At 40.3% G+C, this 27839-nt stretch overlaps 1 protein-coding gene across 1 annotated transcript in view; it reads left to right on the top strand.

Moving 5' to 3' along the window:
- CFAP92 (cilia and flagella associated protein 92 (putative)) overlaps positions 1-27839 on the top strand; it is a 1173156-nt gene that overhangs the window by 777504 nt on the left and 367813 nt on the right. The window contains exon 13 of the mRNA XM_044078084.1: positions 83-244. Within this exon, the coding sequence (XP_043934019.1) occupies positions 83-244 (162 nt within the window). The remainder of the gene's footprint in view (positions 1-82; positions 245-27839) is intronic.

Here is a 27839-nt window from a genome sequence, read left to right as displayed (position 1 = left end):
TTTGGAGCAGCATTCTGGAAGTCTAGGTAAATCAGACTATTGAAAGGTATGATCACCAATCACTTCTATCATTTTATTCCAGAATAATATTGATGCAGTATACAAAGCCAGCAAGAAAATAAAGAGACCAAAAGTTGACACAATTGTGGTTCCTTCAGAGGGTAAGTCAGTGTACAACTACAGCACTCAGGCATTGAATTCAACAGTGCAAGGAATGGAACTGCTTCAGAAAGAAATGACAAAGGTAAAGATTCTCGGGTGTTTAAACTGTATAATGTAATGGGGTGTTTGATGTAGCAACATGCTTCCATTATTATTTTTTCAGTCAAACAAAATGATTATAGAATCAGTAATAGATTAAAATGCTCTTCTTTCAAGACTAATACAATCTCGAGGGCAGATTAACTATCTTTTATTTATTAACTATTCTGTAAAAACATGTTAATAGCCATGGCAAATATAAAACTTGCATTTTTGTATTCTTCTACCCTATCCCCTATGCCTTCTGATTATCTAACCATCGCCAATACCAACTGTTAAATCCCTGTCATGAGGGAAGAACTATTTGTGACATGGACAATATCCAGACAGCCATGAGAAGATTTTTTTATCTTCTGGCCCAGTTCTTCAAACTGCAGCTGATGTGAGGGTCTGCTACTCCTTCCCTCATCGGTGTGCACATTTCTTCTACTGTCCCATGAAGATTGCATGTGGACATGACCTGGCAGAGCCAAGCACACTTCATCAGCCTATGGTGTTGTATGCTGTACATCTCTGTCCAGTAGGTGTTGGCATTGAAGCAGGGCAGACTGCCTCCCTGCACGTAGGATGGATGAGTCAACATGTGCCACTCTCTGCTACCTTCCCACACCTAGCTCCTCCAAAGCCTAAGTCACTAATCAATCACAGATTATCTGGAACATAGTCAGGGCTTTGTCTCACTGTGGAATGGAGTCAGATGACAATGTCAGAACTTGATGTAATTCTTAACTTTAAATGCCTCTTGCATCAGTATGAATTCCAGCAGGAAACAGCTGTAAATCAGTATGTTTCTGCTATACTGAAAGATCGTCAGGAACAGCCTTTCTTCAGTAAGCAGTTTTGTTTTATTTTTGTGTCAGCTGTCTGTATCCACCTTTCACATTTGGTAATACATTTTTATCTTCAAAGTCTTCGCATTTTACTATGAGCTGTAAGATTCTACATTTTCTGTTGTACTTTTGACAATGTTAGGGGCCCAGTCAGAAGTGAAATTAAAATTTTTTAGGTTTATGTGTCAAATCTGCAATTGTGTGGGAATCGTAGTTCACTAGTTCATAGGTTCATACTAACCCACAACACCAAGTATTAATGGGAGAATAACAATGCTCACCATTGCATACAAGTTCCTCACATATCCCAGGCTAGTAAGATTTATGGATGTAGGTTAGACTGGGAGAACTGTACAGAATAGTTGGAAGTAGGAGAGATTGTCCAGACTGAAGCTACGCCTGTAACTTTAGATATGGTTTTATTGTATACACTACGCACAGTTTTTGATTGGTTTAATAACTTTGCCCTTGATTTGCTGGTCAAGCCTTAATTTATTACCAAGAACTGATAGGCAACAAAAGCAGGAACTGGAAAATACACCAAAACCAAGACCAAGGAACAGAAAATAAATATTTCCCAGGTTCCAGGAAACTTCTGAACAGGACTGCTACCTTTTCAAATGCCCAAAAGTAGATATTTTTTATAGAAACATGATTTTGCAGGGCAAACCATGCTTGCAACTAGAGTAAAGGACTGGATTTCATGTTTTTACCAAAATAAAAGCTCACTCTTGCAGAATCTGTTCCTTCATATGATAATAAGGGGTTTCAGATACAAAATAACTTTTTTATGGGTGTGCCTTCACTGAAGGTTGGACGTCGAGCTGGCACCCATAAAAAAATCTACTGCCAATCATTAGCGGACCGGAGTTCCACTGTGGCGACCCCTAAGTGGGAAAAGCCAAAAGAAGAAGAAGAAGATGCAACTATATGAAGAAACTGAGGAAATATTTTTTGCTCTAAAATCACAGGACATTTGCAGTTTTTCCAGATTTTTTGCAATGCACAGCTGCCCAAACAAGGAATATCCTGTGCAAAGAGGAACAGGTGGTAACCCTACTACTGAATCACCTAATCACCAGTTACCTGGCATTATTAGAGAATTTATACTGTTATTACTGGAATTCATAGTAATTCAGAATTTTGTGGAACATGGAAAATACTTATTGTCTGTTCTATCTAGAATTACTCCAAACATTTTTTTGTTAGGATTCAGAATTGGTTGTCACCATTTTAGACATTCTTCAGTTTGTTGAAAGCATGTTTTTATTGAAGTACGATGTCGGCTAAGCAGATTAGTGTTGAATCATCAGACTATTTAATTTCATTTTCTTTTTCTACTACTTTGTGCGTGTCATTGTTAAACATGTTAAATAACAGGTGGCTAAGGACAGATCCTTGTGGAACTCCTATGGTGATGGGAAGAAAGGAAGAGTGGAAGAGTGATCATCTTAACATTTTACTGACTGAGATCTGTTAGAGAGGTAGCTCTTGATCCAAGATATTGTTTTATACTTCTTGTCTAATTTGGTGAGTGTACTTATAAGTACGTCATGTAATGCTGTTTCAAACATTTTTGATAGGACTTAGAAAACAGAGGTTGAATGATTCTGCTCGTTTAAGTAGGTGTTAATTGAATTTCTTCACCATTGTGACATCATCAATACAGCAGTCTAAAATCACTTGCTTTTTCTCCTTTCCCTTTACTGCTACCTCCTGTGTACTCCCAATATTTTCCACTCCTCCTAAAAAACCCTGCTTTTTTAACTTCCCCACCATATACTTCTCATAGTTTTGAGAATTTTTACAAATCAAGACACACATTCCTCTTTAACCATCTCCCACCTACCTCTACTCTTCCAGTTCCATTCTCAGTCCAAGGTTGCCCTACATGCAATTAATCACAACCCTATATTCCTGTCCCTTGTCCATCCTTCATTTCTCTTAGCCCCGACTATCTCTTATGTCTTCTCCACCTCCTGCACATACAGTTCCTGCCCAAATCCTAGCTGGTCTGACTTTCCACATATCCAACATGTACCGTAATTTAGTCTGTGTTCTTCATATAGCGCTATCAGAGCAATGCAGATATCATTTACCCACCTGACTACACTTAATGTTTTGCTCATTTTGATTACCTCTTTCCAAAATTCTGCCTGCTCCTAACTCTTATTATGCCTTTTTTTTTCTTCTTCCCCCATGTACATACCAACCATCAGCTTGGCTGTCTCCCATACCTCTTGAGCTTACTCTGGCACTGACTATGGGTATCATAATCCAAGAAGACATACTTCAGGACAAGCCTCATCCTAGCAGCCTAAGCATGTGGCTTCATCTCTCCCATTTCTGAGGGTGGATCCTAATTAACTTTAGGACGAGAATTACCCAGTTGCCATGCCATGCTACTGTGAGTGAGAAGATTATTATTTTTTTTTTACTTTAGTTAGCCTAATCCCTTACTTTGTAAATCTCACATATGCACCACCCTGAAGCAGAAATGCACAGCACTCAAACTATACTGCTAGCATGCCTTCACGCATGTGCCAGCATTTGGCTGCAGTGGTATGCATTGCTTACTGCACACCAATTACACATTATGATTGTTTGTACTGCCGCAGCAAGCCCCAAAATCCACTAGAGGCTACTGCAGTAGTAGGCTTATCATTATTCCTCCCCCAAGGTTGGGTGAACTGGTAGTATTTGCTTAGTCCCACCTCCCCTCATCTCTCCACTAGAACCTGAAAGGTATATTGCATTTGGTTGACTACTTGTTTGAGTAACCAGTGTTCTGTGGAGCAGGAAAGAGAAAACACTAATTAGATCAACTTCACAGCAAGTTAGATGCAGTCATATTGAAAAGTATGGGTAGGTGCAGTGAGTGAGTGTGCATGTTTGAGCAGGCAATATTATTTGTATCTGTGGACGATATAGAGTTAGATGTAGAAATCAACCAATGCCTGTTTTGTAAATTAAATCACTGCCAGCACAGCTTCTCAGTATGCAAGGGCATCGATTTCACTAATTGTTGTTTTTGCTAGAGATTTTTTAGCTTTGTTTAAGAATTGTCTTTTGTAGTTTCAGTTATGTTTTTCAGTTTGATGATTGGTATAGTTGTTCATATTGGTGATCGTTGTGTTCTGTTCACTGTTGTGATTGCCACTCTTAGTTCTAGTTGACCATTCATGATATAATGTATCTGAGATGCTATCTGGGTTAGGCGACCTGGGTCATAGTCAGGTCTTTATCCCTCTAGATCATAAAACTGACTTTTCATGATTTTCATCATTAGGTCACTGTTGCAGTGGCCCTAGCTATATGTGATGTACCCAACCAAGGATCTGATATCCAGTCAGCTTTCAAAGCTGTATTGGACCTTCCACATGCCTGTGCAGTTGTTAGCAATTGATACTGAACCTGTATAAAAGCACATGTATGTGCAATACATTTGAGAACTTTCTTGCAAATGAAGCATTCAGCAAGTCTTGTTCTCTGCTACAACTTCATAGATTCAACGGTCAGTTAATTTATCATCAAAGTGGCTAGATAAGCACCCCATTCTGGACTGCCTTTCATTTTTTGTGAGAAAAGTCTTTCTGTTTTCTAAGAATTTACGCTATGATAAAGGGAAACTCATGAGCTCACCAGATACACTAAAATGGTCTCCATATGTCTTGCCTTTTTTGTTTAGGGGAAGAACACAACTTAACACAACCCAACACGCAGTCCAAAATTGTCTAACATGTTACAACCCTCAAATCAGCCAGAAGAGCTGGTTCAAATGAAGACAGAGTAGGTTTTCCAAGTACAGATCTTAGGGAGGAGCCACCTGTCTGCAAGGTAGACAAGTATGTCACACCACTTGCAAAAACTGTTAACTTGAGCATTATTAGAAAGGGGGGGGATCCAAGAGTAGATAAGCAGAAATGGCTGACAAATATACCTTGATAGAAGAGTATGACAGGCCTTTGGACAGTAGTAACTCACACAAATAATCAAGAACTAGAGGCAGGCGTGCCAGAAGAGGATCCCAGTTCTTTAACTGGCACCAACTAGAAAATCTTTTCTGCTTGCACATATACAGTTTTCTAGTAGAAGGTTTTCTCACCTCCTGTAGTACCTAATGAACATCTTCAAGGGAAAAAAGATACCTAAAAAGTATATAAAAATTCTATCACCCAGGCAATTAGTTGAACAGTTTCTAGACTGTGGTGTATCAAACTCCCCCTGTCTTTTGTGAGTAAATCCAGTTTGTGGGTAAGCTTGTAGTAACTGCCCTTGACCAGACTGAATAGAAGAGAGAACCACAGTTACCTTGACCAGAATGGAGTCACCATCACAATTTTTGGAGAGTCCTTTTGAATCTTTAGAAGAACTCTGGAAATCAGTGTGAAGGGTGGAAAGGCAATACAGAAACATCACTGTCCAAGGTAATGAGAAAGCATATGTCTTCCAGGTTTGTCTGTACGGAGTCCTGTAGCAGAATTACTTTAGTTGTTTGTTCTGAAAGGAGACAAACAAGTTTATTTACTTGAGGTGTTCCCCACAATCAGATCAACTCTTTAAAGATCCCAAGGATGAAGTTTCCACGGGAGGGGGGGGGACAATGAAATTGTGCTCTGACTGAACTGTGAAGTCTGAATTGCTACCTCCCAGGCTATCATAGCAATTTTGCACAGAGGGCAATATCTAGTACCCCTGTTTATGTACCACATCACTGTTGAGTTGGCTGTATAGGTTTTCAGAAGTCTTGGGAACCAGTGATGATTTAAGGCCTTCAAGGTATTAATCACTTTGACATTATGTGCTTCTGTCTGTCTACAGGGTCCCACAGAGCTTGCAATTTTACCCCTTTTGAAACTGATCACTGTACCAGGTCTGTAGCAACTATGGTGACTCACTGGAGGGAGTCAGCAGGGAGAATGGAAGACCAGGATTTAGAACTATCTGATTTACCTGATCTGATCTTCCTGTTTACAAATTCCAGAAGTGAGATCTGAAAAGACAAAGGATACAGATGTTGAATCCATACTGGTCTGAGGTACCATTGTGTTTTCCTTGTGTGTGTGTGTGTGTGTGTGTGTGTGTGTGTGTGTGTGTGTGTGTGTGTGTGTGTGTGTGTGTGTGTGTGTGTGTGTGTGTGTAGTCTAGCCAGGGAAAGCATGAGAATCATCACCACCATCTACTACAGAATCCTGAAACACACCCTTTCAGGTGCATGGCTCTTACTGGGGAAACTCGGAAAGAACTGTTGAAACATGCCAACTTTTTATAAAGAAAAGTTCTTCCCAGGGCTGAGACCAGCAAACATCCCAGAAAAATAATTTTGCGAGATGGTATGAGAACCCCACACTGAGCAGAAGTTTCAGAACAGTTTACAAAGATTCCTGACTGCTGGAAAAAGAGTCAGCAAAGATAAGGCAATTGTCCAAATATAAAAAAATGTAACTGCATTGAAGTCTGCAGTAAACGGTGACATTGTGCAAATACCCTTGCTGCAGTAGAAAGTCCAAAGGTTATAAAAAGAACATATAATGTGAACCTGACTCAACAAATATTAAGAAACCCCTGAAATCCACTGTTACAGGAATATGCCAATAAGTGTCTTAGGTCCAACTTTATTGTGAAAGCTAGAGGGAGATTAGAGTTTCAAGAAACTGAAGAGTAAACATTTAGAACTTGGGAATGGTGACAAACAACACAGGCCTCTAGGATCTTTCTGCTCCTTTGGAACTAGGAAAACCCTGGAATGAAAACTTTCACCTAAGGGATTGAGAGGCCCCAGCTCTATGACTTTCTGAGGCAGCATGTGGTCCAGAATGGAACGAGCCTGGATACCCATATACTCATGCTGACTGGGATGACTGACCTTGACTTTTAGAGGCTTTTCCTTTCTTTTTAGAGCCTCTTCGCTATTGCAAATTAAAACTCTGCTTGTTGGCTGCTGTCAGAGGGCTTGGAATTAACCGCAGTAAACTGTTTATCAGCAATAAACTTGGACAGAGAAGTAACTGCTGCATCTGCTTTAGTAATAGAAGACATGCGCTTGTTTGCTTATTTGAGGTACCTTATATAACCTGTCTGACTTCTTGGAAACAGAAAGCTGGTTATTAAGCAGACTAGCTGGCTCAAGCAGCACCCAGTGCCAGTCCCATGACCCAGTGCTCCACCCCCTCAACTCTTCAAGTGGAGACACCCAGACACACACAAACAGTTCTTCCAAAAGCAAAAAAGATAGCTAGATGCATAGCACCCCCTCCCTCCTGCCCAGCCGCTTAGGTCCCGTTTCTGTGTCTGTACGTTTTCCTCCTCCAATGTATTTAAACCTGAGCACAGTGTGTGGTCTAAACTGGAGCAACAGTTGCTATAGTTTATACCATACCTGCATGGAGTGCTACAGTGCTCAGGTTTTAGTTAAAAAAATTCCTTCTTATAAACTGTAGCAAACTGCTTGCTACAAATGTAGCAAACCCTGTTTGCATGGAGTGCTAGGGCACTCATATTTTAGTTTAAAAAAAATCCTTCTTAAAAACTGTAGAAAACAGTTGCTAGTTTATAAATTGCCTGCATGGAGAACTACAGCACTTGGGTTTTAGTTAAAAAAAAAATAAAAGAGAGAAAGCGATTTTTTTGGTACTTACATATTATCGCAACCGCGCAATGATAGCATTCAAGGCATTCTCGGCAACATTCCATTGTCAGTTAAATAATGTGCTGCCGAGAATGCTGTGAATGCTGACAGTAAGTGGTTGTCATAATACGTTACTAGTTTTCACCCCACTCATCTTTCAGAAAAAGAAAATGGCAAGTAGAATACTGCAAGTGGTTTTAATAAGCATACCCCTCCTGCATGTGTACAGTAGAAAACAGGTCAATGAAACAATGAAAAATGCAAATGGTTTTCATAAGCATTACTTTCCCGCCTGTGTACAGTAAAAACACGGTAATCAAACAAGGAAAGGCCAATATACTGTAAACCTTTTCAAAATGGAATATCAGCTATAAAAAAGAAGGGCACAACATAGCAAAATGGCAAGTAGAAAACTGCAAGTGGTTTTAATAAGCATGCAAGTAGAAAACTGCAAGTGGTTTTAATAAGCATACCAATTAAAACTATACCGGTCAACAAATGTAATGTAAATACATGTAAATTTATCCCTGATTGGGTTGGGTGACAGCTATGTGAAAGCTATCTGTAAGATTGCGAAAGGTAGTGTTACACATTTTGGAGATGGAAGCTAGAGGGTTATGCAAACATTTGACTATTAGCTTATATCCAATGACCGTTTTGTGCCGTTGCCTGTACTGGGAGAAACTGTTGGCTATAAACAGATAAATGAACAACCGCTTTTCAGGACACGAGTTACTTCAGTAACATCGCTGAGAATGATGTTGTCAGCAGTATCATACAGTCGCTGAGAATGATAATTAATTGACATCAATAATTTGCTTAGTTTTTCAGGGATCCAATGTGTTTTTTAGCCTGGAAGAAGATTTAAGGTGCTCCCAACTGTTTCCTGAGGGATGGTCTGCATAACTGACTGCCTCAGGGCTTCTGCAGGCTGGCTTAGAGAGTATGGTTTAGGTATTTTCACAACCACACACTCTTAACATTCTCAGAGGCACGTTGATTGGAATGTTGCCAAGAATGCCTTGAATGTTAACAGTGTGTGGTTGCGTCGTTGTGATAATACATAAGCACCATTTTTTTTCTTTTAAACTGTAGCAAACTGCTTGCTACAATGTAGCATACAGTTGTTAAAGTTTAGTTGACACACAGAGCACCACAGCACTCAGGTTTGACTTCAAATGCAAAACCATCTTTTAAAAGCCAGTATTGCATTAAAGAAAGATCAAGATCAGATGATCGTGCATCCAACACTTTGCTCCTGGGATAGTTGCCCCTCTTGCTCCAACCTAGCTATGATACTGCTATTAAGTAAGATAACAGCAGTGAGAAAATCTGCAAAACAAGAGAAATAGTTGCTTCTTTAGGCATTTGTAACTGTAAAAATTCATAATATATTTTCTGTGCCATAGAAATTTCATTCTGCTCCCACTGAAAAACCTATTTTATCTTAGTTAAAGTGTTAGAAAATTATATCTCTTCAGTAGGGAAATATGAATACATACTTTCCTTGGAATCAAAATGGTCAGATTGAGTAAAAAAATTCCTGATACTCAGTCACCCCCCTGTAGTGTCTGCTCTTCTGACTGAAGACCCATATCAGAAAGGGAAGAACTCATTTACTTTTGCAGCCTGAAGAACCAGAAGACGTTGAAAAACCAAAAATAATTTCCTTTGCAAATCTCAATAAATTGTCCCTGCCTATAGAATTAGAAACAAGAGGCCAGGAATTTTTCTCACTAAACACATTTTCCCTGAAAATGACTGATTCTTAGCAGACATGCAAATACCAGCTACTATATCCCTACCCTGGCCAAGTGAAAACCCTTCACAGGCCCCCTTACCTGTCCCTGACCGACAAAAGTAGCTCTCCTTTGCCAAGCAACAACATCCCTCCATCTGCTGAGGACATGACTGTCTCTGATCTTTGGTGGCTGCAAAAGCTATACCCAGAGGACTGGGAGCAGAAAAGATGGGCTTTCTAAGGAATAACAGGCAGCCACAGCAGAATCACCTACAAGAGGCTGAAGCAGAATGGGAGCAGCCTAACGCCCGAAGACTCCTTTACCTTCTTCTTTTTGTGAGCAGGGAAGGTGTGACCATAGAGACAAAGGTTGATTCCATAGGTAAGCCAAGGAAGAGATTGAAAGTGGGAAGTGGACCCTGAACATTTTGATAAAATGGAATGTATAGAACAAGTGGTTCTGAAGTAAGTAAACCACTGACAGTCCCCCACAAGTACAGTGTCCTGCCCCAAACACACAAACAAGGCAGTACTGAAAAATGTTATAATGCACAATGACACTTTTCCTCTCAAAAAAGTTTGCATAAGGATTTACGTAAGATTTTCCTTAGAAATGCAAAGACAGTCCCACAACATTTAGTTTCCTAGTTGAACACATAAATTTTGGGAGAAAAAAAAAGTTTTCTTCATAAAATCACTAAGTAGTGGAAGGTCTGCCCCAACAGGGAGTTATCTTCCCAACCTTGTAAGATCACAAGCTAGCTGACAGTTCCATGGGGCTACCGAAGGTGAGCTCTCTTCAGCAGCAAAAAAGCTGTGATGCTTTTCAGGCTCCAAATTGTCCCTTTGTGGAGTTTTTCTTGAGCTCCTGACAGTTGGGGTATGTGGAAGGCACCCAATGTTTTGTGAACCTGGCTAATTGCAGGGTTTAGGGCCCATACAGCTTAGGCTACCACAACAGTGATCTGTGAATGAAATTTACTTTTCCCTTTCCCAATATCTACCCAAACTTTCATTTTCACTTTGTCATGCCTTGCACAAGGCGCTCCTTCTCAGACACATGCTTCCACTTGGTGATCTGGCTTACTTCACCTCCCTGTTTCACCTTGAGACCTGTATTTCCTCATATGTCAGGACTACTGTACCCAGAGCTCCTAACTTTCCAGCAGTGCTAGGATTGTCCTAAAAATGGTAAAATTAATGGTCATTTTCTAGTTATGCCATCTTCCCAAGACTTTAAAATGTCTCTGCCATGTCACTCAGCATAAACCATTCTACATATTTATCCTCAGAAATCAGAATCCAGGGGTTCAGAAAGTCTCATAAATGGCTTCCTCATACATAGGGTATGCTTACTTCTTTACTCTAACTGTATGATTAACATCAGCATCTTGTTGGTTCAGTTGACACACAGGCAGTCCCAACTGTATGTTTTCCAGTTTGGCATTTCCATGACAAACAGGCCATATGCTAAATGCTTATCATCAAAGAAAGCATTCCTTAACATTAAGGCCATTATACTGCATCTATGCTTGGACAACTAGTTGCTGAAAAGGATACAGAAAGGAATCCTGCTATTCCACCATAAAGTCAGTACTGCACCTCTTTTTAGAATCTGATATTACTGCAATCTGGACACATCTTCCCAAGATTCTTCTCAAAGGGTGCCTCTCAGTGGAGGAAATTCTGTACCCAGTTGATCAGAAAGTTATCCTATACTTTGAAGAAGGAGATATTATACCCTACCCACAAAAATAAATTAATACCAGTTTTCAGATAGAAAAGTAGTTTAAATTAAGTTTCAACAACTTTTTACCATAAAAGTAAAAAAGTAAACTTTGATTAAAAGTGAACAAGTGTTACATGACAGTCAATAAAAACAAATTTTCCTAGCTTAAATATTTAAGTTTCACAGAAAAAGTAAGTTTTCTGTCATAAAATGTAAAGTAGAAGCCCCCTGAAGAAACTTGTCTACCCAGCAATGGAAAAGCATTAGCCAAACATCAGTGCTAGAAAGCCTGCAGAATACTGCTCTCTGCAGCAACAGGAAAGCTCTGAAGGGCTTTGTGCCCAAACCTGACTTTTAGTCAGCTCAGCTCAAGCTGACTAATGGTTTGGGCACATGAAAGGTGCACTGAAAGATTATGGAGCTGGTGACTGTTGTATCCAACCCATATAGCTAAGGCTATTGCAGCAGTTTTCATTCAAACATCTACTGTGGTAAGTTGTTTCATTCGAGCATCTACTGTTATGGTAAGTTAACTTACACAACTGTGCTGTCCTGTTCTTCCAGCTTTATCTTCTGATATTATTTTGTGGACATAGAGAAGAAATATTGTTATACTCTTCCCTTTTAAGAGGGATGTCCCTTACATGTGTTATTTAGAGGAGCATCAAACATTCGATGAGGAAACTTCACAAGCAACGAGCAATCAAGAGGATATTAGACTGCAGAATAGTCAAAACTACATAAAGTTCTTTTGGATTGTAAGCCCCTAATGCCCACATTGAAATGAAAAATGCTTTATTTCTGATGTCTGCAGACAATAATTTAATCACGTGGCAACTCAAAAAACACACACACACACACACACACACACACACACACACACACACACACACACACACACACATACATACAAACACACACACAGGCATGAGAGTCTACCCACTTTGCTCACAGGAAATAGGCGTGGTACTGTGTTTGGTTTGACAATCTCGCTGCCCAAACTCTGCATCTGTCAAGCAGGCTGAACACAGTTGTAAACCATCCCAACAGCACTACCTCACCAGCTCACATATGGTAACTAAATATTCATGTCTTCCATTGGAGCATATCTCACTAAGGTATTCCCATCTTGCACCTTTTTACCTCCAAGGTAGTTACAAATGAATTCATAGGTTCATAGGTTCATAGGTTGGTACTAGGCTATCAGCCCTAGGGCCTATACAAGCCTAGCCATAACAATTCCCTGGCTATTTCTTCCCACATTATTTACTTTCATGGACCCCTGTCTAGCAGGGCGACTGACGTGATTGAATTATTGTCATTTCTGTGACAAAAACTGCAAGAGAAATTGATGATTCTCATTTCAGTACAGACAATGGATGCTATATACCTTCCCTCTTTTCTATTCTTTAGTTTGTTAAATGCAAGTGTGGCTATGTGCAACCTGTTCAAATGAGCCATTAATTGGCCTAAAGACATGTTTGGGTATACATCTCCATGCCTGAGCTGTTCATCGAATGTGAAAATTTGTGATATTCTCCATGAAGAAGAAGAATCTGTTATTCTAAAAGCCAGGAAACCATACCCTAGAATGATTTACTCTTCATAATGGAAATGTATGTTCTATTTGTGCATTAAATGTAAACCAACATCCTAATGAGGTCTCCACAACAAGTGTTTTACAGTATGGGAGGCGTATTCAAAACAAATTAATGTACATTGTTACTCATAATAACATGGTGAGCAGCAATACAATGTGTGCTGCCATGCTACCAGACAAATAACACTGTATGCATGGCATGCTAATGACAGCATAATGACATGCATTTGAGTGTCACCATGCTAATAAGAGCCACTGTAGATGCAAATGATGAATTCAAACATAGCAGAGCAATAAGGAACATATTAGTGCAAAGAGCCACAATGATAATCTAGTCTGAATGGCAGGATTTTTCCAGGGTAAAGAAGCTTCAGTCATATTATAATGCTAGGAGTAGCATCAGCATTAGCAGAGCAAACTGTGTTATTAGCTGTTTTCAGAGCCAGTATCAGCTAAGCTGCATGTAATTGCCTCCATGTCAAAGATGAATTTACCAGTGTGGGCTGACATCCCATCAACTACATGACCAGGACATTATGAACTTCTACTGTGTGGACAGAGACACCTTTTGAAATGTAGTAGGCATGTGGCCCCATACATGGATTCAAAAGGGATACATGAAATACCTATCCCACTGGACACAAACATTTGTATAGTATCCACCATCCTTGTTACACAGACTTTTCAATGTTCAATGGAGGACACAGTATGAGTTTTACAGGTGTCAGCTTCACAAATCTTACATCAGTGCTTTGATATAACGCTGTAGCAAGCAGAAAAGCATATATGGTTTCCATGGAAAATAGTGGAGAGAATAACTACTGTGCAGGCATTCTACAATATAAATCATTTCCCAGAGGTCCTGAAGGCCATTGGTTGCACCTACCTTGTCATCAAGGCCCCACCTGCTCCATAGGGCATCCAGTACATCATATAGAATGTCTTCCATCCCTTTCAAGTGCCAGGTGATGTTCAGTGCAAAAGGTATTATGTACAATGTCTGAGCACCATCCAGGCAGTTCCCATTATTTCCACATCTGGCACATGTGCAATCTTTACCAATATTTCCTGCAGGATGACAGTCCAAAAGGTCAGCTAGTTGGCATGTGCCACAGAGTTCTACATGTGCTATTCCCATGGACATAGGTAGCAGGCCACACATAATGGTGTCCATTACTGCGTGCTGCAGGTTATGCAGGATATGCCTTGCAACTGTGACTGATGACCCCCATCAGAAGCACCCAGACCATAATGGAGATAGCATATAACAGTATACTGTTGCAGACACAGTCGCCATAATGGTAAAGGTCTTCACCTCCGATACACAAGGCACAGGGTTTGAGCCTGACATCTGGCCAATGAATGTGTAGAGTTTGCATGTTCTCCCTGTGTTTCTGTAGGGTTCTTCCCACCTCTCAGAAATATGCTGAGTGTTTCCACCTCAAACTCATTGAAGAAAGGAGTTGTGGGCAGCAGCACAGACACTAGATAATGCTTATCAGGGAAAGAGTAGACCAACTGCTTTGAGCATCAAATGGGGTGTGCAGTATCCTCAAGACAGGAGAAAATGGATCACAGACTAGCCACTCAATGATGTAAGAATACACTCTAAGTGATTTGGCCCCACAGCAGGCTTTGATACTGAAGACAACAGTGCAGTCAGGCAGCAGTTGCAGGACCTACTAGATAAAGCAGGACAACATGAGTGCACATATGGAGATAGACAAAACATGATATGAGGACTGCCTGGGTTACCATGTATGGGGTGACAAGAATATATGGAAGGAAAGGCCATTCTAGATTTCTGTCTGGTAAATGGCTAGATTGTGGCCACCAAATGGCTCAGCCAGTGAGACAGTCACAAAGGTGAGGGTGGTCTAATGGTTAAGGTGTTTGCCTTATAAATACAAGTTGCAGGGTCTGAGTCTCACAAGGGATAATTGGCTAGGCTTAAAATGGCTCGCAAGGGCAGTTAGCTTAGTACTAATCTATGAACCTATAAACCTAAAAGTGGTCAAGATGCAACTTAGGTAGACGTCCTCCTAGTAAGTAAAGGGCACTGAGATAGAATCATTGATTGCAACGTCATCCCCAGTGAAACACTCAGCCCATAGCATGAACCACTGGTTGCCGCAACTGGCTGCAAGCAATGGTCAGAGAAGGCTCTAAGGTCAGCAGAGACTGGACTGAAGACTTGGAAGCTGACTGGAGAGAAAGCACTAGAGTTCAAGGAAATACTCAGGGCTCTAGCACCTCAGGAAGCAGAGCAAATAGGAAAAGTTAAAGAAGAATGTCAGCACCTGAAATTAGCATGTGTAAGGACTATAGAACAGATATGCAGCTGACATAGCTATGTAAATAAGGTACATAAGGAAAGCTGGTGGTGGGATGCAAGAAGTCCAGGAAATCATCAAAAATCAGAAGAAGTAAAGGAAAAGTGTGAGATAAAAAAGAGGGGCCAGGATAAGAAGGAATACTGGTTTGTAAACAAAGAGGCTTAGAGAGCAATTGCAACAGCAAAGAACAAGGCATCAGAGATGCTGTACCACATTCTGAAAAGAAAGTCAGTAGAAAGCACAAAGAAACTGTATCAGGTTGCAAGGCAAAGGCAGAAAGATAGAGAAGATAGTCATCAGACACCCTTCATAATGGATGCCAGCAACAAACTCTTCACCAGTCTACAGGACTTCAAAGACAGATGGAAGGAGTATTTCCAGCAGCTTCTGAATTAGAAAACCCCACAGAAGCTGTACTGCTTCAGGCACAGCTTATGAAGAAAGAAGAAGAGGAGCCCACTCTAGAAGAGGTAAGAACAGCACGAAGGAAAATTAAGACATGGAAAGCAGCAGGCTCAGATGAGGTCACAGCAGGCTCAGATGAGGTCACAGCAGGTATAATCAAGATGTTGGGTGAGTTAAGGGAGACATGTCTCAAGAGGGACACAAATAACAGTATGGCGAGAAAGGTGCATCCCAGATAACTGGAGAATAAGCATACTAGTGACAGTGTACACAAACAAAGGAGACATTCACAATTGTGGGCAGTATAGAGGTATAAAACTCCTGTCACTCAGCATGACCTCAGCATGAAAGCTCTGGAGAGGGTAAATGATAAATAAATACACAGAACAGTAAAGGTAAGATGGGAAATGAGCAGTTCAGATTCAGTTTAGGATGCAGCACAAATGACCCAATGTTTGCAGTGAGTCAGATAGTTGAGAAGAAGCTATAGATGAAGAAAGTGCCCAAATGGGAGAAAGCATATAACACGGTCTCAAGAAAGCTAATTTGGACAGGTGAGAGGTTGGCATAATGGTTAAGGTGTTTACCTTACAGACACAAGATGAAGGATTTAATTCTCACATGGTGTAATTGGCTAGGTTTAAAATGGCCCACAAGACAGTTAGCCAGTACTAATCTAAGAACCTATGCAGTCCCAGAAACATTGAAAAAATTGTGCAGGTTGTGTACAAGAACACAATGAGACACATACAAAGTGTTCAGACTCACAGAGGGGTTCCCAGTGGGAGTGGATGTGCATCAGGGTTTAGCTCTTAGCCCAGTGCTTTTCCATACTGGAGATGGACTAAATTACCAAACAGGTCAGAGGGAAAAATCAGTAAAGTTGCTGTATGCAGATATGTGGCATTACAAGCAGACTGAACTGAATAAGAACTTCAGCAAATAATAGGGGGAATGGAATGGAAAACTGAGTACATATAATACAGTTGTAATGGCAGCAAATGGTAAAAATCAGAAGAAGCCTAGAAGTGAGATAGAAGGGAATAGGTTAACAGCTTCAAGTTTCTAGGAGCAGTGGCTGAGTAGAAAGGAAGTCTGAATGAAAGCTAGAATTAGAGTGGCTGCAGGCAACTGGAAGAGAGTGTCAGAGGTAGTATGTGACAGAAGAACGCCAAAGAAGTCAAAAAGTAAGGTGTACAAAACAGTAGTATGGCCAGTATTACTGTATAGAACAGAAACCCAGGCAGTGAAAGCAGAGCAGTTGAGAAAGCTTGAGATGATGGAGATGAAGTGGTTGAAACTGGTGGTAGGATGCACACTGTGGGACAGATGAAGAAAGAACGACATCACAACAGAAGTTCAAGTAGTCAAAGAAAACAGATTAGTCTGCTTTAGGCACTTGTGCAGGAAAGCAGAAGACAATCTGGTTTATATGATTTGGGGAAGATAGGAAGAGGGCAAGGAGAAATGAGGGCATCCAGCAAAGAAATGGATGGACTGCATGAGAGAAGACCTACAATAGTCAGGCATTACTGTCAAATAAGGTAGGAGAGTGGCATTGAATTGAGAGAGATGGTGACAGTTAACACAACACCTTGAACCCTTGTAGAAAATGGGAAAAAGGGGGCTGATGATGATGCTGCAGACACACACCATTGAATTAGTGTTCAGACTCATGAAGGCATATTCCTGATTCTTGGATACATCTGGTGATGCACTACAGTATGCATCTATAACTTACAGTAAGATACTGTGGTCTGCACCTTGTTACACAATATAGTAGTATGCAGTCAAATGTATTTTGGGTAGATTGCAGTACTGACTGACAGACATGCTGTAGCAACAGAGCAGGATTCAGACAAGGAGTTATCAGTGGAACCAGCTGCAAAAGTACTCCATGTGCGGCAGAGGCAGACACAATACATTGTTGCACTGGCAAAGAGGTGGATTTGGTCCACTACTTTGGGCTATGACCACAACACCCCAGAATAAAACTAATGCAGTAACACTCCTAGGCTATGCATTAAAGTGCAGTTACTGGTCACTATTTGTATACTATTTGTATCTGACATTACCTTACCCACACAGGCTAGAGGGGTTAGCAGAGCACAGTTGTCATCATTTCCACAGGTGGAGTGAGGCACATTATCAGGTGACAGCACTACTACCATCAGTGTAAGGTTTATGGGAGGTGTATGTCATGGCCATACACACACATATAGGTAGGGTGGAAGAAAGTTAGTGATTGCTTTCTCCAGTGTCAGCATAGAGCTTCCATATCTTGAACTTTGACCAAATGTACCACATGGCCCTGCACAGAGCTAAATGCCTCCTACTGAGGGGATGGTGTAGGGGACTTCCCTGTGGTCCCCATGTTAGGAGAGAATAGATGGATGACATTCATGATACTGAGGATGGCCATGCCTAGACAGTGCACTCAGTAAGCCAACAAGTGATAGGAATAGTGTGGAACAAGTGGAGAATCTCTACACTGAAGCTGGATGAGTGTCAGCCATGGCTATGACAGTGTCCACAGGAAGCAGCCATTGCAAGATATAACAGTGATGCAGTCTTCATAACAGCTTTTGCCACCTGCATAAGCCTGGCATGTGACCTTGCACCTTGCATCTAGAGTGTTCTACAGCCATGGCATACATTTGCTAATATTCTCATGGATGTACCCATGGATGCCGGTTGGTTCACTGCTTTACTCAGTAAGTATGTTTAATTCAGGTCCCTATATCCCATGTTAGTCTACATATGGTGCAGGTCATCCTAAGTCCATGCAGAGTTGTACTTCCGCATGCAGGCCATGTAGCACACTCACAGTCTCTGCCATAGTGTGTACAGCAGATGTCTGTGCCTGGATCATTGATCAGCACATCTGCTGATTGATGCCAAGGCTGCCACCCAGGTCTGGAAATAACCTGGAGTCATAATGGCAATGGTCATCTACACACCTCTCCCCATATAGGTGTATGCACCTTGGAGGTAGTGTGGCCATCTTTGTTAGTAACTCCTGTGTAGCATTGGTGGAACTAACATGGACATGACGCCCAGAGCTAAACACAGGTGATGCCATAAGTTCAGCCTACTCTTCCACCATCATCTCATTTGTGGAAGATGTGTGTATGCCATTCACTGTTAATCCTGCTGATAGTACTGCTGTGTCATCAGAGTGTACCAGGTGCATGGCACCATTATCGTCAACCATAGGAGACCTGCTGACATCAGGCATGGACTCTTGTACAGCTAAAGAATACATTTATTTAAAATGCTGTTTGGTAGGAAAAAACAGGCAGAAAATTATTTTGGCAATCAGAAGAGAAGGCTTTTTTTGCAGGAGGGGAGCCCCCATACCACCCCCAAGTTATATTTACCAACTCTGAGGTTGCATAATATTTGGGAAAAGTGCAGCCTCTGCAATCCCAGAAAATCATTTTTGGAGAATTTACCAACGAGGTAGCATTTTTAAATAAACTGTTCAACATCTTGACAGATTCCACCAGGCATGTGCTGACCAAACCACCTGTCATTGGAACCTGTGAAAGCATAAAAATAATGCACCTGCATAAATATTGGACCAGATATGTCACCCCAACATATGGCACACAATACTGATATTTGTCAAGTGTTTTTATATTCTCACCCCAACATGTGGCACAAATACTGGTACTTGCCAGTTATTTGCATAGCATATGGGCACATACTTATTTTGTAGTGTAGGCTGTTGCAGCCCTGAAGTGCTGGAGAACAGATATCCATATGTTCTGTTGAACAACCCATTCACACATCTGGATAAGTGTACAACAGTAATGATGCACAGTAAGACTTACATGGTGCATTCCCTACAGAAGCTCAGGCAGTCCATCTCCCACATCCAACACATCCCACAGCACAGCAGCTATAAGTATTCTCTCACTGGCCTTGAATAGGGTTACCTGAAAGTCATCCAGTTCTGTCAGATGCTTCTCTGTTAGTTATGCACTTCCTTGGTGACCCTGGTCTAGGCAATATCCTGTGCCTTGCTCTTGTAATGCAGCATTGTGTCAGTGACCATGCAATGTACCTGTACTATTGTACTATTATGGCCACCCACAGCACTGATGTCCTACTTCCCATCCTGCTATACATCATCCTGGAAAATCTTGTGTTTTTTACCCTTTTCAAGGGTACGCATGTTGTACATGAATCAGACCCGCAGTAACATGTCTGTCTCCAGTGTGGTGAACTTTATTTGCCTTTGCTGTTTTCTCTATCCCATAAGGAAACAAGCAAATTAAAATATGAAGGTGCTACTCAAGAATGCTAGGATCCTGAACAAGAAAATCTACGCCCTACAAGTCCTTCTCACCCTGGAAGACATTGACATTTGTGTGGTGACTGAGACATGGCTTGGAATGGTGGAGAGCACACCAGCTGTGCAGGGCTATAAAGCCTTGCACATGTTTAGACCAGCTACTGTACAGGAGGGGACTCAAGGTAGAGGTGTATCAATTTACATCCAGAAGAGACTCACAGCAAGGCTGGTAAAGCAGCATGATGCACTAGAGCTTCTTCATGTCCAAATAACCATCAGAAGGGTCCCTCACTATATATTAGCTATAGAACTCCCTCTATGACAAAAGAAAACCACAATGCACAGGAACTAGAAGCACTCAGTATTAAACCCAATACCATTTTACTAGATAATATAAACTATACAGGTATAGACTGGGAAACCTACACCCCCACTAGTGCACAAACACAAAGATTCCTGGACTTTGTCAATACACACACTCTGGAACAAATAATCAGAGTACCTTCTGGGGAGAATAACAACTTGAATCTTGTCCTTAGTAACATGGGAGCATCTTGTACAATCCCTTGCATATCTTCATCACTTGTTATGTCTGACCACAGAGCAGTCTCCTGCAAAAGAAAACTGAAACCAGAGATCCCTTCCATCCAAGGTACCTTTAGATATTTCTTTAAGACAAACTACCTACTCCTAAGTGATACATTGACAAGCTTCAGATACCCATCAAACCCAGTTAACTCCACTGAATACACAAAATAGTACACCACCACACTATATCAGCATGTAGATGGCTGCATAGATGTAGCTGTACCCCATAGGGGCAAGTGCAGGGAAAACTCCAGAAATAAACCCATATGGTAGAACTATAATATCAGCAAGCTTTATAATGAAACGAAAAGAATGGTGAACACAAGTAAGAAGAGTAATTCCCACAATGTTAGATCCCTTGTCACTGAAATAAACAAACAACTCAGGAACTTAATAAAGTCCACCAAAGCTAAATCTGAGGCTATTGTAGCTACCCAAGCCAAAGACAGTTACAAAGCATTTATGTTTATAATCTCAAAAGCTCAAAGCAGCAATGCACAGTTAATTGTGAATGATGTTACCTACACAAAGGCGGAAGATATAGCTAACTTACTGGCAGATACATTTAGCTCTTACTTTACCCCTCTTTCCCCTCCGTCTGTCCCTCAAGGTATACCTGAAACTGGCTTGCCTCAAACCATCACACAAGACCAAGTCCTAAAAGTGCTATCAAAAGCTAAAAATATTGTGTTGATGAGTCCTGACAATATCCTTGGATGCATCTTAAATAGCATGAATCATAATTTAGCCAAGTCCCTAACAATACTGTTACATCTCAACTTCCATACAAGTTTTGTACCAAGCAAATGGAGAACAGCTGCAGTCATTTCCCTGCATAAGCCAGGACCTTCCACAGACCTGTAAGTCTGACCAGCTTCATATGCAAAGCCATAGAAAGACTTATCATGGAATTAATCAATTAGGATATAGGGAACCTCCAAACACTGGACTGGCTCAGTTTGGATTCATCAAGGGCAGGTCATGCTTACTCAACCTGGTGGATCTTTTTTAAAAAGGTCACCAAAGCAATGGATTTTGACACAATTCCCCATTCAGGCATAGTAGAAAAGCTAAATAAACTGGGAATAAACTCCTATGTCTCCCACTGGATTGCTAACTGGCTCACAGATAGGAGGCAGGTAATCAAATAGGGCAAGTTACTGCCACAATGACACCAGTCACCATTGGAGTCCCCCGGGTTCTGTGATGGGATCTCTCCTGTTTAGCATCTACTTTTCTGAAGTAAAAGCCAATACCAATGGGCATTGGCTGACTGAGTTTCTAGATGACTGCAAGCTAGGAGCAGTCATTGAATCACCAAATGATTTAGCCATCCTGCAGGAAGGTTGGTCTCAAATAACTGGTGCCAAAATCATGGACTAAAACTAAATGCCAAAAAATGCATTCTTGTATCCTTTGGAATGCCATCTATTCCAGGGGAACTACCACATTGACAATATCCCCTAAGAGTTTGCCCAGTTGTTCAGGATTTGTGAACTTATGTGGACATTGACCAAACATTTGACCAACATGTGTCTGTTGTTGTAAGAAAGCCCTTCTTATATTGCATAGTTTGTAAACAAAGGGATTGCATCTGTGAATGTTATTGGCCCCCTTTTCTCAGCCCTCATTAGGCAAATCATTGAATATAATTCCCCTTTTAGCATGTATCTGTCCAGACACAACAATTGGAATGCCCACAAAGATACCTTACTAAATGGATACATTACAAGCACCATTTGGGTAGCACTGAAGGAATTAGTGCCCATACTTGTGTGTCTGTACATCAGTTTAGCTCATACAGCAGAGGCAGCATCTTGCTGAAGACATGAAGTGACATTCTTCCCTTTATTTGCTATGTGTGAAAACCAGGGGTGTATGCAGGAATAGACATAATACACACAGATTTCTACAGTGACACCCCACCACCACCACCGTCCACTCCATACCACTGCAAGGTCTTATTGGGAAAGCAGTTGTAAATGTGGCATCACCTTTCCAATGCATGAATTCATATCTATGTACAGGTAAACAAAAATGTTTTGTTTGTAAGTGCTACAGGGAAAAAAACTCACTGCAAACAGTTCTTTTAACACTGCAGCAAAATCCTGTCACACAGATTAAAAGGAAGTGGCAAGCTTTAAACCTGCCAAATTACATTTAGAAAGAAAATTCAGAATAATTTATAATGTACTGTAATCTGTAAGTAGTAAAAACATTTGTATTTAAAGGTGCTTTGCACTTCTGATCTCTAGTCTGATCATACACCCCTTACATTGAACCCACTTTACAAAGACTAACACATTCTGGTAAAGTGAAGAGGTATTAGTGCTGAAAATATGTGAATAATTGTGCGTGTGTCAGTCTCTGTGTATGATTTGAAGTCCACTGCAGACACATGCAAAGTACTGAATTAGTACTAGACACAATAACCTGCATCCCCAGTACAAACCTGAAGTTGTAACACATTCTGGTAAAGTGAAGAGGTATTAGTGCTGAAAATATGTGAATAATTGTGCGTGTGTCAGTCTCTGTGTATGATTTGAAGTCCACTGCAGACACATGCAAAGTACTGAATTAGTACTAGACACAATAACCTGCATCCCCAGTACAAACCTGAAGTTGCACTGTGTGTTCAGAACTCAGCACACAAAAAGAACCTAAGAGTGTCTAAGGTCACCATAAATAATCAGAGAAAATGCTTCAGTGCTGAATAAAGTGATAAGCTGAATACTGCATTACAGATTCAGGTCATTTGTGCATGCAGATGCACATGCCTGAGGCTGCAGCTGGAATATTGTTTGCAGCTCTAAATGCCATGCAGGAAAATGAACTTCAGACAGCTAGAAAGCATACACAGAAAGACTGTCAGGGTAATCAGGATGATGGAGTAAAAGGATTACAGACAACAGTTAAAAAAAACTCTAGACCTGTAGTTAGTAGAATCCAGGCATGATGAAGAGGGGATCATACATGTTCTTAAAGACAACAGATTACAAGAAAGAGAACTACATGGAAAGGATACCTCGAGTGGACAGGGGGTCAGATCCGATAGAAGGGTACATACCAAAACAAACATCTGGGGAAACCCTAGGGAAACAGTAGTGGATCCACAAGATATGCTTTTTTTAGCATAGTTCCTAAACATAGTTACATATATAGTACTTTTTCCTCAGTTGCTACCATCTGACACCAGTTTATAGATCCAGTCTCAATGTTCACAAAAGTTTGTATTATTGTCTCAGTGCACACTTCTCTGAATTTTACTATATGCATCATCATATCTCATAATATTGCAAAGTTTTTTATGATGAGTGCTGACGTTACTTAAATGCTTTTCTAGCATTTCTCTCCATGGATCAGCAAAAACATAACTTTACATTTGGGCATTCCCAGCTAATAAAAACAAGCAAAAATGCTGACAAACTGGGAGAGTGGAAGCATGTCTACAGAAGCATTCAAGAGGGTCTGGACAGGGGGAAACTGCTGAATGTAAGATGCTGCACTGCAATGTACAAACTTGTTTCTGCCCTTCAGATGAGATGTAAAACTGAGGACTTATCTGCCTGAGATACTGGAAGCACAGGTGGATGTCAAAGGTCCCATGGCACTTATCAAAAAGAATAAGATGAATTTTCCTAGAGCCCTGGCAAATGTCCTGTAGTCAGTATGAATACGACCTCAGATCTTCCCTGAAAAGAGGCTGCTGGCCTAGTGGGACTAACCCAGTCAACAAAGGCAAATAAATAAAATCTGCTTTCAGAACATGAATTAATGAATGTGTTTGTAATTTATATTTGTGTGACTATGTGTGCGCAAGTGTGTGTGTGTGTGTGTGTGTGTGTGTGTGTGTGTGTGTGTGTGTAAATATATATATATATAGTATATATATATATAAATATATATATATATATATATATATATATATATATATATATATATATATATATATATATATATATATATACACACACACACACACACACACACACACATATATATATATATATATATATATATATATATATATATATATATATATATAAGAGAATTGAGTTTGACTGTTGCTTCAGTCAGCATTCATTTAGTTGACATTTTCTCGACTAAGTAGTTAGTCAACAGTGTGACCATGATTAAATCATCGTCATACATCTTGGGTTTACTTTTACCCAGGAAATCCCATGAATCCTTTATTACCCACTGTCTGTTGTTTAATAAGCCTTTCACCTTACTGTAAATGTATTTAGCTAGGCAAAAGGTTTTCAAATGGTAATAAAGGATTTATGGTATTTCCTGGGTAAAATTAAACCTGAGATGTTTGACAATGATTTAATTATGGTCACTATAGACATTTGTGATCTTTTTTTCTGTGATAACCCATGAATTGGGATTGGAGTGGTTTTATGAGTATCTGTGTAACAACTCTGACTTGCGACATGGGTCAGTATTGACCATAAGAACTTGCATGGAGCTGGTTTTAGAAAACAACTTTCTCAGTTTTGAAGGCCATATCTTTAAACAGAGACAAGGTTTGGCCATGGGAGCATGTTGTGCCCCCGTGTTTGCCAACATTGTGTTGGCGTACTGGGAGGACCTATTTATCATGAATTCTAACTTTAGGGAGTCCTGGGCACTGTATGGCCGCTGCTTTGATGATATAGTTCTCTTTTGGAAAGGTGGGTTAGGTAATTTGGAAGAATTTTTTTCATATATTAACGGGACTACTAATTTCTTGAAATTTGCTATGACAAGGGACAATCGTATGTTGAACTTTTTGGACATCACTATCAGAAAGGATTTTAGTAGGAAAATGTTCACTTCACATTTATTCATAAAACCCACTTACTCTAACTCACTATTACACTTCCAAAGCTGGCACCCTGAACATCAGAAGAAAGCCTTAGTGAAGAGGCAATATGTCAGGGTTGCCAAAATGACATCTGAGGACGGTGCTTCAGTAGGGAAATTGAGATACTCAAAGGTATGCTAGTCAGGAGGGGGTACACCTTGGAATTTGTTAACTCTATAGAAAATGAAGTCAAACATATGAGAGAAACGGGTATAATTGTTAGGCTCCTGTCCAACATGGGCTATTGACACAGTTCCTGACAGGAGAAATCATGATGGGTTCTCTAGGGGTCTCATTATTGCTTGCACTTTAAATTTTTATGGCATTCGGAATATTATTACAAAATTTTGGATGATTTTCAGCTTGGATGATGAGGTCAGTAGAGTACTAGGTGAAAAACCTATTGTGGTATACAAGAAAGATATGTCACTGAAAGGCCTGTTGGAATATAAAAGAATGGCTATCAGTGGAGGTGGGTGTTTTAAATGTGGTAGATGTCCACAATGTCACCTCATGTTAGACAAGGACACTATATATATCAAGAATTTTGGGACCATTTATCCGAAAAAGAAATATTATTGTTACCCCAAAGGAGTGGTGTATGTGGCCAAGTGTTACTCATGTGAAGGTTGTTATGTGGGGAAAACTAAGAGGGCCCTAAAACAAAGGGCTTATGAACATCTATATGATATAAGGTGAAAGAACAACAAAAATGCTTTGTTTAAAAATATTGAAATGTTTCCCACACACAGTTTAAAATTTTGTGCTACTGACCACATAGACCTTGAATTCGGGGGTGGGCCGGTGGTTGATTATCTTGAATTCTTTGAGTTAAAATGGCAAATTAAACTTAATGCTAGTGGAAAACCTGGCCTTAATGACAGGGTTAGTATTATGGCATTGTTAAAACTAAAATCTTTATGTTTTATATGAATGTGTGAACTGGAATTGTATCAACATGGTTAGTTTTTAATTGTCTTTTATTTTTGATATATGTTTATTTTTGATATATGGTTATTTTTAAATGCCATTGGTTTGACAGGAAATGATGTAATTTGGTCAACTGCTGGGGGAGGGTATTTAAACACATGGATGTTTGCTGACTGTTTTCTGAGGAAGTCAGATAACCTGACGAAAGCGCTTAATTTAATAAACAACTCGTTTGTATTTTTGTCGGACTGTTGGCATTATTTTGCTGGATCCTTCTTCTTCATTTGTTTGTTCCCATTCTGTAATATGTTAACATCATTAGGGGACTCAAATGATTGCACCCAATTTACAATCATCAATGAATTTTGTAAGCCAAAGGCCTTCTGCTTTAGCCTGGACTTCTGAGAAACAGATTCCAAACAGTAAAGGGCTAAGCACAGATTCTCATAGCATGCCACTGGTGATGGGTCTACTAGTAGAGGTGGAATCATCAACTTTGACAGTATCTGTTTTGCCAGTGAGCCAGTTTGTTATCCATCTAGTGACGTAAGGGTTAATCCCCAGCTGGGAGAGCTTCTCAATGATACCTGATTGGGGGATTGCGTCAAAAGCATTAGCTAGGTCAAGATAGGTGTTATGCACTGTCTTACCTTCATCCAGGGCTTTGTTGACTTTCTGAAAGAAATATACTAAGTTTAATAAGAATAATCTACCCTTAATGAAGCTAAATTGGGTTGGATCTAGAGTATGAAGTTCATCTGTGCCCTTGTTGATAATGTCCATGATGATTCTTTCCATGGCCTTGCAGATAAGGCTGGTTAGACTGATGAGTCTATAGCTCTGAGGGTCGGTTGATGGCACCACTTTGCGCAAGGGGATCACTGTTACTGTTCTCCCCTCTGCTGGAACAAAGCCAGTTCTCAGGTTATGGTTAAAGAGAATGCTAGGTGGGTCTACTAGATCCTATTTTAGATTAATTAGTAAGCAAACTGGAATGTTATCAGGTCCCACTGGGGCCGTGTTTTTGGCCTTGAAGAGCATAGATATGACCTGATATCTAGAGATACTAGGCAGAAGACTGGAATTAGGTATGCTTTAGGATATGGCTAATGAAGACAGGGGGATGAAGTTTGCACCAAATCTGTCAACCAGCAGGTTGGCAATTTCTTCTGGCATAGTATGAGTGGTACCATCCACTACCAGTTTGGCACATAGCTGGTCATCCCTTTTTAGATTTCTTACGTAGTTAAAGAATGCCTTATGATTATCCTTAGCTAGGGATGCTATTTTAGCTATGTAATTAGCTTTAGATGACTTTACAAGATTTCTGATTTGCTTGTTCAAGCTGTGGAGGGAATTCTTCCTCTGCTGAGTCAGTTCCCTCTTGCTCTTGTACATCAGTTTATCCCTCTTGTTATATAACCTGTTTATACCTGAGGTCCACCAGGGTGGCTTTTCTTTTCAGGAGGACCTTGTTTTGATGTGGTCAAGTACAGTCGAGTCTATACACTTGCTTAGGTGTTTATACAGGGCATTTGTGTACACCTCTGCATAGGAGTCATTGTTGTCTGTGATTGCAGAGCGTATACAATTTTTATACCATCAATTAGTAGGCTGTAGTTTGCTTTGGAAAAGTTTTTTA

Source organism: Protopterus annectens, chromosome 7.part0, assembly GCF_019279795.1.
Source record: "Protopterus annectens isolate FY-2018-M chromosome 7.part0, PAN1.0, whole genome shotgun sequence".
Taxonomy (NCBI): domain Eukaryota; kingdom Metazoa; phylum Chordata; order Ceratodontiformes; family Protopteridae; genus Protopterus; species Protopterus annectens.
This window is presented reverse-complemented; position numbering and strand designations above follow the sequence as displayed.